The sequence below is a fragment of the Gymnoscopelus microlampas genome, assembly GCF_963454915.1.
Source record: "Gymnoscopelus microlampas genome assembly, chromosome: 9".
NCBI classification, from domain to species: Eukaryota; Metazoa; Chordata; class Actinopteri; order Myctophiformes; family Myctophidae; genus Gymnoscopelus; species Gymnoscopelus microlampas.
Window position 1 is genome coordinate 30,418,170 of NC_139946.1, and position 21,477 is coordinate 30,439,646.

The window sequence follows — 21,477 nt, forward strand, 5'->3', positions numbered from 1 at the left end:
CATGAGAAAACAACAAATAAAAACTTTATTAGGGGGGAAAAACACTAAGACTAAGGAATAAAATGAATAAAAACAGTGGAAATAAGGAGGAAAAAAGCTGGGGACGGCGATATTGAAGAGGTGGGTTTTGAAAATGGTACTGAACGAGTTGAAGGCTCCCTATTATTTGTCATTTTATTTTATATATAATGCTACAGTCAAATAAAAGTCATACTTTGCTACCACCTACTGACAAAAGACAGTATTGCTTGAGTCTGGACTGAGGTGTCTAACAGGACACAGAGGACAGGGTATGTATTCTTTATTGAAGAATAGACAGATAAATAATAGCAGATCCGGTGTTCTTGTTGGTCCGCCTCACCTGCTAGGGAATCTCCTGATGATTTTCATCCGGCTGCGGAGCTTGAAGGACGAGGGAGAGGAGGACTGGAGAGCAGCACGCTGAGGGAGAGACGGTGGAACAGCCAGCCATCCTTTCGCTGCTTTATAGCTTTTCTCTGAGGTCCAGTGGAAGGTGGACCCCCGACGGGCTGCCGCGCCTCCGGCCGCTGTCCCAGCGGTGCTCTGGCCGCCTGCCTTCCAACGGTAACGGCTGCTGAGAGAGCCGCCGGCAGAGGAGGGCCCCATCCCCTTCCTTGCCTTAGGAGTGAGAGCTGGGCTGGGGTTTCTGAGCTTGGATCCGCTCACTCCCTTCTCCAAAGCCCTCTGTGGAAGAGCTACAGATCTCGGGGATGGCGTTTTGCGAGACAGCTTGGCTTGGCTTCCGACAGTCGAGGAGGATGAAATCCAGGTGTACTTGGAGGTCTTGGGGGCTCCAGTGGCTTGACTCAGCCTTCGAGGCAGCTTCTTGCTGGGGGTTCTTTTACCTACGGTGGTTGGGGGCGAACGTCCACTGGCCTGTGAAGCATTTGGGATGGAGGTCGGAGCAGGACTCAAACCACTTTCAGGGGACTGAAGTGGGGATCTAGCCTGTGAGGACTCCTCTCCTCCAGTGCCCGGCCGGCTCCTCACCCAGGTGAATCGTTTCTGCGGCGATGCACCGAGCTGGTCTGTGCTGGGCTTAGACCTGGGACTAAGGGAGAGTTGTTGTTGTGGCGCGCTGGGCAGAGCAGACAGAGCAGGTGTGGATTTACCAACTGGGAGAGTATCAGGGGCTGTCATGTGAACTGTCGGTTTCACCTCTGTGGGTTTCCTCAGCAGATGTGGTTTAAGTTCTACCTTCGTGCTGCTCGGTGTCTGGCCAGAGGTATCGGTCTTGACTGAGGAGGTGACATCTACTGAGCCTCTGTCCTTCCTCTCTCCGGCCCTCTGCAGGGGATCTGCGGTCTGTCTCTGGTGGTCTTTTTGCAGGGCACCTTTATATATAGCATTGTGCCCCGATTCAGGTGTCTCTTTACACACCTTTGTACAAATTCCTGTAGATGCACTTCTTGGTGCAATTATTCCGATCCCTGTGAGGGCGTTCTTCTGCCCCTCTCTAGCTCCAGGAGGAATCCCTGATGATACAACAGCTATTTTGGTTCCATCAGGCTGGCCTCGGCCAGGGGCCTTGCTGCTGTGGCCGGGCAGTGTACTCGTGCGAGATGTGCCCGCTTCCTTCAGGGTGCCAGATAAAGGGACAGATGGGGTGGTGGATACCGAGGGCTGTCCTGTAGAGGACTGTGGGATCTTGTTGCTGAGAGAATACGTTTTCCTCCAGTGTCCAGGGGGTTGGTGGCCATAGGCGCTTCCCCTGGAGCCGTGTGGATGGACGAAGGATGTGCTCTGACCCCTGCCACTGGCCGAAACAGGTCTTTCTGGATACCACTGGTGTGTGCTGCTGGACGGGGCGTCGCCGTGGACATTCTTGTGGTTGTTGATGAGATCTACGGTAGAAGTTGGCAGAATTGTGATTCAATGGTACAGTGGCTTGTATACAGAGACCACACCATATCTTACTAGAGTCAAATTATTATTGAAGATAAGTAATATAGTCGTGTAGCTAGCTTGTGTCATGTGTTGTGACGACAGTCGAGACAAGTGTGACATAATCGTGGAGGCCAGGGGTCTTCAACGTTTTTTCGGCCAAGGCCCTTAGCTGAGAGAACTGAAGCAGGGAGGGACCCCCTCTATATTATATAAAATTGTGTAAAACCTTTTTTTTTTTTTTACTTGGTCTGCTCTTTTTTCCCTCTACCTATACCTCTTTGCCAAAATAGCAGATCTACAAGCTCACTATTTTTGGCTAAAGTTCACCTCAGAAAAGGGATGCTACAAACTAATAAGATTATGTAACTCTTTCTTCATTGGGCTATACATGGGGCAATGCAATATGTGTTTTTGATATATATGCTAGAAATGCTTCTGTCAAAAACCAATAAACAAATGTTTAAAAAAGAAAAGGGATGCTAGGGTTCAAGTGGTTAATTTAAAAAATAAATATCAAATCACACAAAGATTTGGCGGCCCTCCTGTAGAAACTCTCTGAGGAACCCCTAGGGGTCACGGACCCCCAGTTGAACACCCCCGGTGGAGGCGAGTAACGGACACGTCCCAACGTTTCTGCTGCTAACTGTTAGCTTGCCTTCCATGTGTTTATCAAACCAAACGTCAGATCAAAATGACAGCAGGAGTGTTTAAGTGGTCGTAATTTCCTACATGAGTCTCCAAACTATTTGCTCCTCGTACACATTCACTGATGCTTTAAAACCCACAACTTACTTTGAAGAAGTTCAATTTGTCTTTTCAACGCTTCTCTCTCCTCCATGTTTACCTTTGAAACGGTTATGTCATCAGGCTGCGCCTGACAGCAGCAGACATGACGTAACAGCAGAAGGTGGAAGCATAGGGTACATTTTTGTCATGATTCGTGCAGGATAAAGGACTACCCAGCCAAACACTGACACACACACAAACATCTTGATTCTAAAAGTCCATTCATTGTACACAATTTATCAAGTGATATTTCAGTGGTGGAAAAACTACTCAAATGTCGTACTTAAGTAAAAGTATCAATACTGCAATGCAGAAATACTGTTAGTAATAGTCCTAAATTAAAAATCTACTTGAGTAAAAGTACAAAAGTATTGACATAAAAACGTACTTAAAGTACCAAAAGTAGAAAGTAGTCATTGTGCAGGAGGTCCAATTTCACAAGTTTTCAACTGTATAAAATGTATTCAAATATTTTTTTAAATAGCAGATCTACAAGCTCACAATGCGAGGCATTGTGAGCTTGTAGATCGGCTATTTTCAAATGACAGAAATAGTGCTGAAGTGTAGGGCTGAAGTAGGGCTGAAGTGGGTTTTGTAATAATAATCTAAATCTATAACTAGTAACTAAAGTTTTCAAATAATTGTAGTGGCGTAAAAGTACTGAAAATTGGAAATACTCCACTAAAGTAAAAATAACTCAAAATTGTACTTAAGTAGAGTACTAGTTACTTTACACCACTGGATATCATATTTACCCATATGCCATATCCATAGTGTCTATTGTAGGCTATATATTTTCCTATCCTTTACTCTATGGTATTGTCCTTTGAACCTAGGCTACTGTGTCATTCAGTATAATGCACCAACAACCTCAACAAGAAGCCATGAATAGGGACTCATATCTTCTTCTTTCTTTCTTTCTTTCTTTCTTTCTTAATGAATTGAATACTAAATTCTAGAAAATGTATTTAGATAACTTTAATAATAAGCACGTGTCATCACTTTTTTTTGCTTGTACTTGTAAAACTATAGTGACAATAGTATTAACACACTATTAGTAAAAAATAAAATAAAAAATAATATTAATGATAATTATTATTATTATTATTATTATACACAAGCAAAATGACAGCGGTTAATGCCTACATTGTCGAATGTAACCAATTCATGGTATTAAAATACCCTATTCACTAGTCTGTCCGAGTCTGGATCCCACAGCCTGGAAAACATGACATATAATATCATATCATGACAGTCATGACGAAACTTCAACTTGTTTTTTGCACTTTCTTTATTACAACCCGTACATCTATATAAACGTTCAAATTTCAAATTTAAAGTACTGATCCCATGGTTACAAATGTTAAAATTATGTTCGGTCTCTCAAAAGTACCCGTATTTTCCGTATTGTTCAATAAAAAGCATTTGAATCTAATCGGCGGCTATTTTCTCATAGAGTTATAATGTATCAGATTGCAATACGCCTCCCAACCAATAGGATCATGTAGTTGAAAGCATAGGGAGACATTTCGGAGAATATAGCCACCAATTGGATTAAAATGCTTTTTGTTGAACAATACGGAACATACAGGTACTTGTAAGAGCCGTACGGAATTTTAACATTTGTGGACATAGAATAAGTACTTTATTTTTGAAATGTGAACGTTTGTGTAGATATACGGGTTGTAAATGGAGAAAGTGCTAACACCAGGTTGAAGTTCATCAATGACGCTGATGACGGACGAGCGTCGTGTAGCCATGGTTAAGTGGACGCACTGTGATTGGTGCGTCAGCAGTTGCCCGGCAACCAACGAGCAAACCACAGCGTGAGCGTCGCTCCAGGTCATTGGATCTAGACTTACACGGATCCAATCACATAGCAAGTTCGTCCATGCGTCGTTTGTTATTAACGTCTTGACAGGATCATCAACACGTAAAAGAAAAGGTGTTTAAATAAAATAACAATAACTGCTATCGAAGAACCAACGCTAAGTCATGAACGACAAGGCATGTAAGTAGTATACAAACAATTGAAAATTATGTCATTGTAGTTATTTGAAGTAAACGGTACTTTGCTTGCGATGACGACACTGAAATGAAAGGGGAAGTGAAAGATGACATGGCAGCGGTGACCACTTGAGGATTAACTAACATTAACCTGATTTATTTATTAGACAGTGTTGTTGAAAGTTTAACTTGACTTGATCGTGAAGGTAATGTGAACTGACTGAAACAGTTCTTAATGCTAAAGTTGTGTCTTTGTTTTGTTGTGTGATCGAGGTTGTTGACTATCTCTAGATTGATTATAAGCCATGATTTTGCTATGCACTTTAGCCGAGGCCGAAGTTCTCCTTGATTATACTTTCACTTGTTGTCTGGTTATTATGGTTAACGTTAGTTTTGTGAAGAGCTGCCTATAGAATCAAGGCGTTGGGATTGGATTTGTGCTATGCTAACCCATTTGCAGTGGTGTAAAGTAGCTAAGTACATTTACTCAAGTACTGTAGTAATTAAGTACAATTTTGAGGTATTTCCAATGTTCTATTGCTTCTAAAATGCTTCTAAAATGCGATGCGACGCATTGTGAGCTTGTGAAATGGGACATTCTGCATAATAAGTAATTTTTATTCTTGGTACGTTTTGATGCCAATACTTTAGTACTTTTTCTCAAGTACATTTTGAATTCCAGAATTTTACCTGTAACAGAGTACTTCTATATTGCAGTATTGATACTTTTACTTAAGTAAAAAATTAGAGTACTTTTTCCACCACTGCCCATTCCACATGATTGTTGTTGTATCACAACATGCTTGAGAGTTCAAACTGTGGTCTGTGTCTGTGACTCTGTGTGTTTACCTGCATTCCTCTATAACATTGTGTTCCTGCTTCCACAGCCATGGCCTCACAAGGCACCCACATGTACTTCATCCTAACAAAGAAACCAAAAAACATTGGAATAATGAATACAGGCAGCATATGCTACATCTCCGAGAACAGATACACTGGTGTGCTCAGACGAAATGAAACTCTCACAAAGTTGCCTATGATGCGCATAGGGGGCTCATATCTAGATCATGAACTTAATATCAGTGACATGGAACCGCTGGTCATTCAGGAGGCTGATCTGTTGCTGGCCGTGAAGGATGAATCAGAGAGGCTGAAGTGGTTCAGAGAGAGGGAGACTCTGCAAACAGCCATGGGCCTGACTGTGCACACCTCAGTAACTGTAGAGGAAAGAGGAGAGAGCCTCCAGGGCATTATCCGCTATGTAGGCAAGTTGACCGAGCCAGAATGGACCCATCCTATATCAGGAATGTTCTTTGGGATTGAGCTACAGGTATGAACTTAAAATCTGTAGTTCACACATTTGTAGTTCACATTTACCAATTTGTGTTCATTTTGTGCCGCAGATATGGAACATAGTATGAGAGGAATTAATGTAACATGTTTTGTGTTTGACTGTCTTCCAGGGAAAGGACAAAGGAAAAGGGCAAAATGATGGGATGTACAAATGTAGAACTTTCTTCAAATGTCAGAGAGACTGTGGTGTTTTCGCCCCATTTTCCAAAGTCAGACCCGTGGTGTCCAGCCCGTTGTCTCCCTCAGAACCACGGCTCAGCCCACAGGCCCACTCAGAACCCTTGGCCTTAGGCGACAGAGTCACGTTCATTTTGGATGGGGATCACTTTGGCCACGGCATGGTCATGGATGTGGTAGAGAGGGACGGACAGCAGATGGTTCGGCTCTCTACAGTGAGTGATGATGTCATTCTCAGTTATTTGCGTTGGTTTGGGGATGTTAATGATTAGCCATTTAGGGTACGTTCGGAAACATAGCACTGAGTGCACTGGCCAATACAAACTAATAGGTGAGTGCGCTCGCGGTGCGCATTTGTACGAGTTGTAATTGACTGCAATAAAACGATGAATTAAATTTAGTTCATTTGTAGGTCAGGCTACTATTTGCTGAACATTTATTTAAGTTATATATTTGTTATGTAGGCCTATTTTATATTTGATGTATTATGTTTACAGTGCTGCAGGGTAACCTATATTTTGTGCGTAAGCTATATATTCTGCATGTTAAAAAAGAAACCTCCTTATGGAAAACAAAATATGTTGAATTGGTAATGTTTTTAATGGGCCACAGCAGACATTTGTCCATTGTAAGTATTGAAGTATCCCTACTTTGGTTTAAAGCCAACTGTTTGTGGTATAGGTGCAATGTTTCCATCTTGTTTCCATCTCTTCCATCATGTCTGTGTTCTCAGGATACGGATAAGAACGGGGCGAGAGGAGGGGAGACGGAGGTTCCTCTGAACTGTGTTTGTAAGGTGGAGGACGAGGTGCATCCTGCAGGTTTAGGTCATTGATATGCTGCTTTTTTATTTTTTGCAATTTCACACACAATTTCTGTACACTTATAACAATTGTCAATAATGTAGCTCTTAAAATGAAAAGGTCCTTTACAAATAGTCCTAGGAGAAGTAAATGCAAAACACAGCAATGAAGCTGTACTAAGAAGTTGAGCAATCTCCAAAGGGCTGAGGAAACAGTATATAAACACAATGGTAACGCTTGTATTACATTTATGAAATTAAAAACAATTCTTTCAATTGATTGTAGAGACAGAGAGAATGGACACCAGTGATGCTCCATTGGCAGTACCACCGCTCGACACTCATCCCATGGGCCTGGGTGTCAACTCTGTGGTTGAGGTGTCATTGGCTACTGGGAATACCTATGGGATTATCCGCTGGGTCGGCACTTTGCCTGGTCGGGAAGAAACCATGGCTGGACTAGAGCTGGTAACTACAAACTAAAATGGAACCAAATAAACTCTTTACTGTGAACACTGACTTCTCCTATTCAGACTCAAAATTGGGCTGGCCTGGGCAATATATTATATCAATATTGTGATCTGAGACTAGATTTTATCATGATATGGCATACTGTAAATTTAATCTTTTCCTGGTTTCAATCACTTAAGCCCTATTTTATACTTTCAAAATGTATCTAAAAGGGGAAAAAAACAGCCAATTCACAAGCTCAGATGTGCTATTTTTGTTTTTTTTCCCAAAAATATTGTAGTATCTGATTTTGCGCATATCGTCCAACCTTACTCTCCAAACATTTTCAACATTAATTTGAAGCTTCTGCTCTGTGACTGTCAAAAAGGTTTATGATTTGAGTTTTGGTAGTTGGATAAATACATATCAGTCTAAAAGTTTAACCTGATGGCCCTAATCTCCCACTGTGGTTAGAATAGAAAAATTACTCCTATGTTTATTGCAGTAGAGTTACTGTACTTGTACTACTGCAGTTCTTCATCTTCTTTTCTTATGTACAGTCATTTTCATGCACTCCTTCACATCATTCTGTCTCTGTCACCAGGAGGACTACTGTGGGGTGAGTGACGGCACATTTAAGAACGAGCGATTCTTCCAGTGCCCTGCCGGAAGAGCTCTCTTTATCAAGCTGCTCTCCTGCCGCCCCGACTCCCGCTTTCAGAATCCGTCAGCCAATTGCGGTGAGAAGATTCCAAAATGTGAAGTTGCAGGCCATACATAAGTGGTGTGTAATGTTTTATGTGCCGCTGCTTTAAAGCATGTGTTTGCATTGTTTTGTGTGTGTGTGTGTTTCTCCAGAAAGAGAGAGAAAACAGAGCGGAGGAATTCTAGAGAGTCCCATCGCTCCCATCACGACTGAGCGAGTCACTGAGGTTCTGATTGGTCAAATGAGGGGGATCCAAGGCCACTGCAACTCTTGCTACATGGATGCCACCCTCTTCAGGTTAGAAAGGGGACTGCAGTGTGATACTAACCTGTCATAATGAGTCTTGGAGCAAGAAATGAAACCTAATGATTTTTGTTTCTCTCTTGTCTTTCTAGTCTGTTCTCCTGCTCCTCTGTGCTGGACTCCCTCCTGTTCATGTCGACAGAGCCACGAGACACCCCCATTCAGGAGACTCTGCTCTATGACATTGTCAACCCCCTGCGCAGGTATGTGCTTGTGCACATAATGTATTGAACATCATTTTAGTTGCATTCATTTTACTAGCAAAGAATATAGGATTTGTGTTTGAGTCTTTTAGTGTTTTGATATGGCAATGCTCTGGAAAGCTGGGCAATAATGTTCCCTATTAAGTGTTGTTATACATTAATGACCATGTTATCTATCTGTGCATTGCTATCCACACAGTGAGGGCTTTGTGGAAGGGAAACACATCATGAAGCTTCGCCAGCAGCTGCAGGAACACGGCTACAGCCGCACATTCACTACCGACGAGAAAGGTCAGTTTATTAACTTTGCTGGAGGGGCCAGTCTGACTTGAACTACAGGAAACGGGCTGTAAAAACTGACATTCTGTTAACACATTGAGTGCCAGGGGTGTTTTCAAAAAATGTACGTTGAGTGCCTGGAATTTTAACCATTTTTTAACCTTTTTCAAGTAGTCACAAAATATTTTCAGTGATCACTGTCCTCACGGTGATCCCCTCATTACACACATAGAGGTCTCGTACAATCGGGGGAAAAAGATTTAAAACATTCGGTAATCCATTCCATAGTTGCAGCCAGTTGAAAATAGTCGAAAATACATAGTAAAAACAAAAAGTACACAGGAGCCGAGATACAGGCTTTTGAAGTCATAAGTTAACCAGGAAGTGGATTGGAGTCTAAATCTTCTTCTTTTTTTTTCATATTTTTGTCCAAAAACGGCCATAACCGTTTTTGGCACACCTCGTTTGGATTATGAAAAACGGTCTGGACCGTTTTTGGCACTCAATGTGTTAATATGTTCAAAATATCAAAACACAGAACAAACACAAAACACACTCCAACATCAAGTTTAGTATGTCCTCGACTTCATTAAAATAGGATTTGGGTGCAAAATCGGCAACGTTGCCCTTTACGTGTTGGCATCCCTGTTTCGTGCATTTCATTATAGGTGAAAATGTTCAAAATTGTTAAAAAGTTTTTGTTTTTAAAATACCATATTTATAAGCTCACAGCTTGTATATTGGCTATTTTAGAAATAGCTAAAGTGTAAAATAGGGCATACGTAAGTGTTTGGACAGAAGCCACGACAGAGATCATTCATTGGCTGCACTTTGCATGTGTGTTTAATTTTACTTATGTGACTCTTGTTTCCATTTCAGATCCAGAAGAGTTCCTCACGGTCATCATGCACTATATTCTCGCCCTGGAGCCTCTTCTAAAACTGTATGCCGCCTGTTTGATTTCTCATATGTCACATAATGGCCCCTGGGATTTTACACATTTTATTAACCACATGAACCCTAGTGTCCCTATTCTGGGGGCGAACTTTTGGAGAAAAGCAGCTCTACAAGCTCACAACGCATCGCAACAAGTTGCGAGCTTGTAGATTGGCTATTTTTGGCAAAGAGATTTGGTGTAGAGGGAAAAAACGAGGGGGATAGACCCCTGGGGGACTCCGGTCAATGAAGTACAGTATATAACGCAATCATGTCGATCTTATGTCCATGTCTTGTGCCATGAAGGTTTTTCTTTCCAACCAACCACAACCCCAAGTGTTTTCGCTCCTCTATGTTTGAAGGTCAGGTGCGCTAATTCATTAAGTCAGCTGGGGTATGGTTTGGTTCAAACTGAAATGCTGCTTGCACACAATATGGCAGAGGTCTTAAATCCACAGATTTTTAGGGGAAATTGTTTCCCTGTTTGGAAAAGCTGTTGAATACTCCGCGATCAATATGTCATTGTCTGTTTTGCTGCCCACTCTCAGCTCAGCTGGTGGTAAAGTCCAGGAGAGCTACTGCTACCAGATCTTCCTGGAGCAAAACCACAGCCTGGTGCTGCCCACTGTTCAACAGCTCCTGGAGCACTCCTTCCACAGTGCGGGACTCAAACTGGCTGAGGTGATATTGCCCAGCGCCCCTGTTATGAATGTTCCTAATGTACTGCTAATCAAGGTCGGGACTAGTCAGTTTTAAGTTATCTGTGTAATGATTCGGACACACAATGGTATTGTATGGTATCCTCCATCATAATGATGAAATGATTAAGAATTGATTAATCGTTGTACTCAATTGCAATTTACATTAGCAGAGTCCTGAACCAAACATGACACAAACTACTCAAACTAATGTCTTGTGTTTGCTTTGGTTTTAGCTAAACACTGCAACTTGTAACAAAATAGATTTTAGTGTTTGTTGTGGGAGAGATTAGCTTCATATACTACCCCATTAATTGTGTCATATACTGTTGATTGTAGATTATTTTCCAGTAGATGGCGGTATTGGTCAGTTTCCACTCCTCATCACATCCTAGTACTACTTATGAAGTCAGTGCTGGCTGTAGTATAGTTATCTGACAGTGTTTTGTGTTCAGGTGCCTTCCTGCCTAATCCTCCAGATGCCTCGCTTTGGCAAGAAGTTCAAAATGTTTGACAAGATCATCCCCTCTCTAGAACTGGACATCACTGACCTCCTCTCAGAAGGTAGTAAATTGGGATGAGCAATTAAACCAAAAATATATAAAAACAGAAATTTAGAACCTCTTACCGACTTAATCTTGCTCATGTAGGTTAATGGCATAAGTGAGAAGCAGGTTTTCTTTTTATTATTTAAAAATGTCATATGAATCAGGAACAGGAAGACATCCTTGTAGATAGTTGTTATAATCGACTAAATTGATTAACCTCTTACCACTATAATATACTTCAGTGTACGAAAATTGTAAAAAAAAGGCTGATGCCACGGGTTGTGAGCTTGTAGAGCTGCTATTTTCACTAGTTTCAAAAATAAATAATCGTTCATTAATCGTAAGTTTGAAATAATTGTGATATTGATATGAAGTCGCCCAGCCCTACCCCCAACACACACACACACACACACACACACACACACACACACACACACATACACACATACTTGCTCTCTCTCTCTCCCTCTCTATCTCATTCTCTCTCTCGTTCCCACTCACACTTGTTCTCTGAGTGTGAGAACACTCAGTTATACAAGCAAACACTCAAACCCTCCACAAATAACGTAAGGTACAACATGTTGTGTGTGTTTCAGGCCCCCAGCAGTGCACACTGTGTGGGCAGCTGGCCTACGAAGAGTGTGTGGATTGTTTCAAGGATCCACTTTTTGGCCAAACAGGATTCAAACTCTTCTGCATCACATGTTCTACTCAGGTTGGTTGTGTGTGTGTGTGTGTGTGTGTGGGGTCCATATAACAATGGTCACACATTGAAGCACCCCTATGCAGCCACTTGGTGGACTAAATACCTTTTTTTTTTTAGATATTCTTTTGGCTTTTATTGATAGATACAGTAGACTGACAGGAAAGGGGGAGAGAGAGATGGGGAGTGACACACAGCAAATGTCATCGGGATTCGAACCCGCGACACGCTGGCAGGCTGCATTTGCAGCCTAGGTGCCCGGACGGCTGGCGTAGACTGAATACCTTTTTAAGAAGGAACCCTTTGTGGATTTTGAACCGAAATCCCATTGTTCTTTTTCTTTTTTTCAAAGATTTGTTTTTGGGCTTTTATGTTTTTAATGATAGGACAGTAGACTGACAGAAAATGGGGAGAGAGATGCGGACTCAGTGACACGCAGCAAAGGGCGCAGGATCGGGATTTGAACCTGCGACACGCTTTCACAAAATGACACATTGACACTGTCATCTCAGTTTGAGCACAGGCTGTAGTTCAGTTTAAAGTCCCTGCCAGTGACTATGTGAACTGATCACCCTAAACACAAAATGGGGTCAAAGTGGGGTCCGGGGACACCTAGGGGTCCTTGAGGGTGTTCCTGGGTGCCCTGCAGAATTTGTTAAAGGGTCTACACCATGAATTTAAAAAAAAAAAAAAATATTTAATATCATATTGTTTATGTCCCTCAAACGTTTTTCAAAAGGTTTGAGCCTAAATCAAGCCTCAGATATACAGTATACTCATTCCAACTAACTTCTCTCTGGCTTATAAAGCACTTTCACCAGCAATACCACATTGTCCTGTTTGGCACGGGCGCTATTGAGCCAGTTTGTATGCATGTTATCTCCTGGTTCTGTGTGGAAAAAGTAAGAAAAAGGAAAAAAGAAAAGAAGATTTTTTTTTTTTTTGGTTGGAATTGAAAAACGGGAGGGATTGCACCCTGACGTGACGTCACGTCAGGGTGCAAATCAGTTTGCCCTGTTTTGAAACCAATTTACAGAAAACCCCAGATTTGCTGTGAAAGCCTGAGTGTTCAAACTGGGGTATTTTTGGGGATAGAAGAGAGGTAGGGGAGACCAAAAACACACAAAAAAGAAGAAAATGTTAAAATTCATGGTGTAGTCCCTTTAATATATCAACAAAATCAGTTGAACCATTTTAACCGTACATACATTGCCTATTTGAAAATAGCTGATCTACAAGCTTACAACATGTAGTGATGCGTGTTGTGAGCTTGTAGATCTGGTATTTTCAAACAATCTTGAAAAAAAAAATTGAAAACATTTTTTTTGGGGTCCTTGACAGGAAAAAGTTTGAGAACTACTGTGTGTGTAAACTCTCTCCAGGTGCACGCTCACCCCCAGCGGCGTGCCCATCGACCCACCCGTCTGGACATGCCAAAGGGCTTCCCGGGACACGTCGCGCCTCAAGTCCTGGCTAGAGACAAGCTGGAGCTGTTTGCCGTGCTCTGCATCGAGACCAGCCACTATGTCTCCTTCATTAAACACGGACCCAAAAACCATGACTGGATCTTCTTTGACAGCATGGCTGACAGGCATGGTGAGCAAATACACTTTGTCCAGGTTGAGTCTGGATCTCTGAATGTCTAAATGCAGTGCCCTGTAACTGTTACAGGTTACACTCAGGATTTTTCTTGTGTAATGGGCTTGTTCCGATTGGTGATAGATGATCACTAACTTAATATCAGAACTAAGATGATATTAAAAAAAGGTCTAGAATCTGCACTCTAGTGGGCATTTAGAGATGTTTCTCATGAGTAACAGAGGGCGAATATCCTTTGGATCTGACACCACTCGTCTCCATTCTCCATATGCCTACTCACCAAAACGTTGCTTTGCGCTCCATAGGAGTTGTTAACGTATGGGTATGATTTGGATTGCTATATTAAAGATGAGATGATGTTAAGCGCATCAACATCATGCTGTGATATTGTTGCACCAAGCACAGACACAGACTTTAAAAAGGAAGCTGTTGAGACATTTATATTCAATCAGTTATTATAATCTTTCACCTTTGATATCAGGGAACAACCCATAATATTCTCAAGTACAAGAGGTTATGTTTTTAAACACTTAAAGACCTGCCATGCTGGCATTGATTTAACTGAGCTCCATGCTGTGACATAACTCCCCCTGTAAAAGAATACAGAGGCTTATTTATTCCAATAATGGTCTTTAATTAAACTCTCTCAATAGCAGGTCAACTCCAAGTCTCAAATAAATCTCTCTGCAGATCTCTAATTGTAAATCTTTTCCGTATATGACACACCCCACCCCTCCTACTCCCGCCGCCCCATGGCAATCGGATTATATCAGTGATTTTAATGACCACGAATCAAATTAGCAAGGATCGCCCAAGCCTATTGTGTATGTGACTCTTGTATATCCATGTATGTGGTCAGTTCATCTGTGTTAATGTTGTGTTGGCTTGTCTCTGCAGTAAAGCAGTTCATTCCTTGTATGAACCTCAAACTGTGAATCTTGATAGTATGATCCAGTATTACTGCTCCGCCTTGCACTATTAACCACATGAACCCTGGTACAACTATTCTGGGGGGCAAACATTCGGCAAAAGTCTACAAGCTTGCAGGCTTTTGTTGGTGAATAGATAATGGTCTAGGGGGGAAAGAGGAGGTGGGCCTATAGGGAGACTCTAGTCAACTAACGTATACGGTCCAAGTGATTAAGCTTTGTCACACTCATGCGTTGTTATGTGGGTTTCCTCAGGAGGGACAGACGGCTTCAACATTCCTCAGGTGCAGGCTTGCCCCGAGGTGGGCATGTACCTGGAAATGTCGCCAGCGGAGCTGGCCAGTCACGTTCCCCGTGACATGAAAGGCGTTGCCAAGCGTCTCTTCTGCGACGCCTATATGTACCTGTACCAGAGCACGACCATGTGCCTCTACCGCTGACCTCACCACCATGGAAACCCCACAGCTCCATACCGATAAGAGATTGGTAAAACCATCGCTTATTAGTGCAAAGCTAAGCGATTGCAGCTAAATAAAGATGTTGCAATAAAGATGTTAATTGAAACTAACATACTAGTTAGCTTTGTTGTTAATGTCATATATTGCTAGCATGATGCAGGATATTGTGGCTAACCAGCTGTTGGATGCAAGATGAACATTTTCCTCTATCTCTTTACCAAATACTTTGGTAATAAATGGGATCCAAAACAAGACAGAGGGGAAGGAACCTGCTGCCTTGCACTATGGAACGCATTGGATGGATGTGGGTAAAGACGATGTCATGCTGGCTTTATGAATATATCCATCATCTAACTATGACCTTTCTTTTGTGCTCATGCAAGTGCCTTATTGACCACCATAAATACTGTATATCTGTTTCATAATTAACCACACACAGCTGGTGAAATTTGGTACAGCTAGACAAACACAGCCGATCAGTCCAACATAATGACATGGTGTACGTAACTAGTGCATAATTACACATTACACAACGACGTAGCAGGAATATCACATGACAATAGTGCACGAGTGCATAGATTATATGGATGTATGGAAATGTGGACAAAATGTAGTTTGGAACACCTGCAAGGATTGTAAGCTAAAGGGGTACATGTCAGTTTCTTATCTATCCATATAGAGGGAAGAACATCTGAATACAAAATGTATATAATGGCAATGATAAATAAGATATTTGCACATTTTGTCTAATGGAAGAACCTTACTTTTCTGTAGTGTTTTGTAAACCTACAAATTCTTGCTCCATAGCGTCGCTGTTGGGCAGAAACCGTATGTATCCATATTTTTATGTTTTTTTCATAAATTAATTTTCATAAATGAATGCCCTATTTTATAGTTCATTGTATGACAATGTCAAACAAAAGTAGCTAAATTAGCCGATCTACAAGCTGGGAGCTTGTCGCGCTGCGACACGTAAGCTTGAAACATTTTCAAAGCCTACTATAATGGCATACCCAAAATCAGGACGGCAGGCTGAAAGTGGTCAAGTCTGTGCTTACATTAGACCCATTGGAACACATGGGTTATTTTATTTGTTCATTTTTTGAAAAGTAACGTTTTGGACATACAAGGTTATAGCGCCCAACAGTGACAATAGTGTGAATAGTTGTCTCCCTACCACAGGCAAGTAATTGTAAAAAAAAACATGTAACAAATCATTCTGAAATGTCTGGAAATGTATATTTTGTTAATGGCCTGCTCATACCTGACACCACTGTAATCTAAATTAAGATGTTGAATGTGGAATATTTGATTCCAATTTTGTCTCAGGGCCATTACTTTTTTTTTTTTTACTTAAGATATGTATCTTTGTTTAATGTCATCATTTTCAAAATTATATTAAAAACTAATGCTCAGAAAATGTCATACCTCTTTGTTAATACTATTCTGTTTGTTGCTGTGAGTGACCGGGGACAATTGTGACATCTTTGCACAATCAGAATGGAGATCTATCATCGTGCTCATTTCACAAAGGTTAGGCTGACTCAAATCTATAATGATGTGGATCCAACCTGTGACAGATGTCATCAAGCACTTGCGAGCCCATGTGCATAATATGTTCTGGTCTTGTCCTGTTCTGCAGTCATATTGGGTGGAAATCTTCGAATCACTGTCTAGAATAACTGGGAAACTGATTGAGCCTAATGTGATGGCTGCATTGTTAGGGGTGATTCCTCCTACAATGTTGCTCCTCTCCTACTATGTTGCTTTCTTCCTTGGAGGCAGCCTTTATAGCCTTTGTTACGTTATTAGCTAGACATTTATGCTTAAAGGGATATTTCACTTTCAAAAAACCTTTTGGTCATTTTTTCGTCTACTCAGGCCTTTATGAACCCCTGGAGAAAAAGGAGATGGAGAAACGTTTACTTTCCATACACAGTGAGAAGTCTGCAGGCCTGGATAACCTGGAAGGAAAGTTACTGAAGACACCTGGTAACTAAACCAATTACTCTCGCTATTTGATTTCCCCCCTAGTCAGTATGAATACTTTTGAAGATTCTTGCAGGGGCCCTCATACAAGGTCATTTCTGTTATGCATGCTCCTCATGGTATCACCACCAAGGCCTCAAAAATAAGGCTCCAAACTTCCCAAAACAAACTAATAAGGCTACTTCTTCGCCTCAAACTCACAACCCATCTAACCCCTGTTCACTTTGCTAGGGTTGGATGGCTCAGGGTTGAGGGTTCAGGGTTGACAGAGTACAGCAACTTGCAGTGGGCCTAGTCAACAAGATACAACAACATTCGGATCCCCCTGTACCTGTGTAAATATTTCAAAAACGGAAATAAAGTCCCCGATCACAATACCAGAGGCAACTCCACGGATCATGTTCAACCCAGATTTGGCACAACAAAGGGAATGAACTCTTTCTCATGCTATGCAACAAAAATGTGGAATACCCTACCAAAAGGAGTAAAGGAGTGTAAAACCCTACTCACTTTCAAAACTGCCCTAAAGAAACACCTTCAGGAGGCTGCAATTCCAAACTGGCCCCTGTCAAAGTCTTAACCTAATCTAAAAAAATGTGTTTTACATAAGTCGGCCTCCTGGTGGCGCTCTAAGAGGCAGATGTGAAAAATGCAGGGCATGCAGTGATGGGTCAATTTACAGTGCCTAGGCCAAGAACTGACGCAATGAAGGATACAGTCATGTAGGCCACAGGGCAATGACTTTCTGGAACTCTTTACCAGTATGCATCACAGAAATTAAGGTTAAAGGCATTTAGTAAGTAGGTCGGAGAGGCTTATTGTCAGTATCAGCCAGAGCGTGGGAGTCTATCCCCGTTTTGCAGCATTTTCTTATAAATCCAGAGGAATAATTGTAATTCTGTTTATTTCACTGTACCATGTAATATTACGTATGAGTATACACTAACAGTGCTTTATGCTGTAAAGTATTTTCTATTTTTTTGTAATATTTGTAAACTAGTTTTTGCTTTTTGTATATTTGTATATTATTCTGTGTGGACCCCAAGAAGAATAGCTGTTGCCAGGTGTAACAGCTAATGGGGATCCTAAATAAACTTTGTGGATAAAATATGTACATGAGCTGAACCTCCCTGATATCTCTGACTGATTGTCCAATCCTTTGTAGGATAATGGACGGTGGCATATTGGATGGTGGATCGACCAGCAGACCAGTAATCATTGCTATTTAGAGTATCTGTTCAGTAACAGGAGTCTCCCCATCTATTTATTAAACAGAAAATACATTTTCTCTTCATCAATCAGAAGAGAGAACCAATTTATCAGCTTCAATTTTATAGTGTTCCAATTCCAATTTTGTATGCTCATTTATTTGTGTCATCAATTCCACTTATTTATCCTGTATCCTGTATGGATTCAATCTCCTAATTGGATGAAATTGGTATCCGAACCTGAAATGAATTTTCTGTAATTCTGCCTAGACTACCCAGTCTGGCACATGATACTGTATGTCAGTACAGTACCTCATCTTGTAATATGGAATGTGTTGTCTAATTACTCAACGTGTCATCATGGAATCAGGCCCAAACAAATTCAGCTCCATACATGGGCACAAAAGGGGGCATGCCCAAATATGGGCATATACTGATGACATCAGCGATCTCCATATATGGGCATAAAAGGGACAAGGACTGACAGATACAGAGATCCGGTTGTCCAGAGCCACAGATCTGACCGCTATGCCCAGATTTGGTAATGTGCATATATGGGACCGACTCAAACTCAAACTCAGCATGCGCAGCGGCATGGACCCAAGGGAGCGCGGTGCCCGTCGTCGACTAGTTCGGATATCCAGTTGTCCAGAACAGCCGACCGCACTGATCACTGCCTATGGGCATTCCAATATATGGGCATATACTGATGACATCAGGAATCTCCATATATTGGCATAAAAGGGACCCAGGTAGACAAACAGAAACAGACATCTCCATATATGGGTACAAAAGGGACAGATCAGAGGTGCAACATCGGTGTGCCCTCACAATCTGCTGCTCATAGCAGCCCGAACCTCTAGTATATAATACTATATTATGTACGTATAATTGCACCCGGTCTAGAGATTTGGTATAGACTAGAAGGAAAGAAGGAGCGGACCTAGTATTGAGCCATGGGGGTCCCCTGTGAACTAAGTATACAGGGTTTAAGTGCTGTATTAAACCATTCCACAGAAACTTGCACCTATAGGCCTATTTCCTCTACTCAGTAAAAATGTTCTCACCAAAAAACAAGCAAGCAAGCTTTCAGTGTCATATTTTGATATTCCAGGGCCTAATTTATGAAGGAATGAGTTCCGGTAGAATGAGGATAAAGAGGTGGAGAGATGGACACAAAAAGGTGGACATGCATTATAATATTTGTAGCCAAATGTCCAGTTATTCCCCTCTGTATTGCCTGCCCTCCTGTCAAATGAAAGAAGGATGAACAGACAGTACATGGGATGGAATGTGTTGTCTAAAGTGATGGGGACTTGAAACAGCGAGGCCTTTCCGACAGCTTTTTAAAAAGCCAGAGTATAATGCTAATGCATAAAAGATCCATGAGGCGTGAGGTTTGCTGCACAGGGAAATGTCATCTTGATTCAATGGCAGAGGGAAAGGTTTCACTGGGCACTCAGGGGCACCGGTCAGATTCACACACGCGTGACTGTGTGTGTGTGTGTGTGTGTGTGTGTGTGTGTGTGTGTGTGTGTGTGTGTGTGTGTGTGTGTGTGTGTGTGTGTGTGTTCTCCACGGATCGCCACCTTGCCGTGGTGGAGAGCCTTGTGTGTTCCAATGAACCTAAGAGCGATGCCGTCGGGAGCTTTAGCTCCCGGTAGGGTCACCCATGGCGGTAAGGTCGAGGGGGAGGTTCCAGACGAAGTGCGATCCAAAGACCTCAACGGCGGAAGTGGCGGAGGATGATGTAAGTCACAACGGCACTGAAGGCGGATGAAGGCTGCAACAGAGGGTGGTCTCCAGTCGTCATGGATTCCATGCCATTGGATTCAGGCCCCTTTCTGCCAAGGACCGTGTGGTGGCTGCAGGCGCATCAGTCTCCCCACGTTAAAAGACATCACGCGCAGGCGTCCTCCCAAAGGGAACCTACCCATTCAACAGCTCCAACCCAAACCCACCACCACTACATTCCCCTGTCCACACTGCACAAGAATAATCGGGTCCAGAATCGGCCTCTATGCCCACCTGAAGACCCACAAGGACCAAGAGGGAGGGCAGTCATACTCGACTACGAGTGACCGCCGATGATGATGATGGTGTGTGTGTGTGTGTGTGTGTATGTGTGTGTGTGTGTGTGTGTGTGTGTGTGTGTGTGTGTGTGTGTGTGTGTGTGTGTGTGTGTGTGTGTGTGTGTGTGTGTGTGTGTGTGTGTGTGTGTGTGTGTGTGTGTGTGTGTGTGTGTGTGTGTGTGGGGGGGGGGGGGGGTCATTTTCTGAGCACACAGATCCAAATCTGTTGGTGTTAATTTACACTTTTTTAATTCTAACAAATGTGGAATATTTCATGGGTTAAATACAGCCAAGTTTCCCTACAATGAAAAAAACGGGATCATCATTTACAGTCTGGACCTGGGTAAAACAGTGCAAATAGACTCTTTGGATGGTTGCTGGAATCAAAATTGTAAAGTGTAGTGTGTAATCTGTTGTATAGGCCTAAACAACCTGGATGGACACTTTTGGAGAAAGACGTTTTACCCTCACATGGCTTGGAAGGACTCTAAGGCCTGTCCATCTCAGCTCACTATACTGAACAGAGTTAAGCACATGAACCTTGGTGTCCCTATTCTGGGTCAAACATTTGTGAAAAATAATCGATACAAACTCAACTATTTTCGGCAAAGAGATTCGGTGTAGAGGGAAAAGGCAGAGGACCTAGTATATAACCCTGGTTAAGTCTATATTATTAAATAGTGAGACATGACTGCCCCTTCAATTGTTTCAGCTATTCATCAACTCTCATATACAGTAAAATCACCATGCAGGCCTTTTGAACACAAAACACGTCCAACACTGGTCGTGTTGTGATATATACAGTAGACCTACTACAATTCACATCATATCTGCGTCCTGTATATCAAAGGTTTGCTGTAACGTGATTGTCATAGTCTTGGCCATTTTTCCAGTCTTTTGTAATGTCTATCACACTTAGAAATGCGTATCAGGTCTGCTTTGATGTGGGTCTTTTTTCCTGGCTCACGTCTGTCAAAGGGAAATGAGATTCACGTGATCTGAATACCCTCTAAGGATTCCCCACTGAAGTGTCACGGCCAACAAGGAATAGAAGCTCTCGCTCTCTTTCTCTCTCTATGTATGTATACAAGATAGATAGGTAGACAGACAGACAGGCAGGCAGGCAGGCAGGCAGGCAGGCAGGCAGGCAGGCAGGCAGGCAGGCAGACAGACAGACAGACAGACAGACAGACAGACAGACAGACAGACAGACAGGCAGGCAGGCAGGCAGGCAGGCAGGCAGGCAGGCAGGCAGGCAGTCTGTCAGTGGAGGGTGTTGAACGTGAGGAGTAGGATGGCGGCACTACGTCCTCCTGGGTGTAGCGCGCCCTTACGTCCTCCCTAAGTCCTCAAGAAGGGAAGT

General features: G+C 42.3%; 2 protein-coding genes across 4 annotated transcripts in view; one reads left to right on the top strand and one right to left on the bottom strand.

Annotated features, from left to right (window-relative positions):
• zc3h3 (zinc finger CCCH-type containing 3) overlaps positions 1 to 2,775 on the bottom strand; it is an 80,847-nt gene extending 78,072 nt beyond the window's left edge. The window contains exons 1-2 of the mRNA XM_084067931.1: positions 2,701 to 2,775; positions 362 to 1,865 (exon numbers count right to left, since the gene is read on the bottom strand). Coding sequence (XP_083924057.1) covers positions 362 to 1,865; positions 2,701 to 2,746 — 1,550 coding nt within the window. The 5' untranslated portion in view covers positions 2,747 to 2,775. The remainder of the gene's footprint in view (positions 1 to 361; positions 1,866 to 2,700) is intronic.
• Positions 2,776 to 4,573: 1,798 nt separating this feature from the next.
• On the top strand, positions 4,574 to 16,270 carry cyldl (cylindromatosis (turban tumor syndrome), like). 3 transcript variants are annotated; one of them, XM_084067085.1, is made up of 15 exons: positions 4,574 to 4,705; positions 5,589 to 6,031; positions 6,165 to 6,446; positions 6,965 to 7,058; positions 7,320 to 7,501; positions 8,088 to 8,223; positions 8,342 to 8,486; positions 8,585 to 8,695; positions 8,895 to 8,986; positions 9,854 to 9,917; positions 10,459 to 10,591; positions 11,064 to 11,172; positions 11,753 to 11,871; positions 13,242 to 13,455; positions 14,643 to 16,270. In XM_084067085.1, the coding sequence occupies exons 1-15, from the start codon at positions 4,690 to 4,692 to the stop codon at positions 14,825 to 14,827; spliced, it is 2,325 nt and encodes a 774-aa protein (XP_083923211.1). In that variant the 5' UTR covers positions 4,574 to 4,689; the 3' UTR covers positions 14,828 to 16,270. The 3 variants fall into 3 exon arrangements, with proteins under 3 accessions (XP_083923211.1, XP_083923212.1, XP_083923213.1); XM_084067086.1 differs by having other exon boundaries at positions 4,578 to 4,701; XM_084067087.1 differs by lacking the exon at positions 4,574 to 4,705 and adding an exon at positions 4,825 to 4,907.
• The last annotated feature ends 5,207 nt before the right edge of the window (positions 16,271 to 21,477 follow it).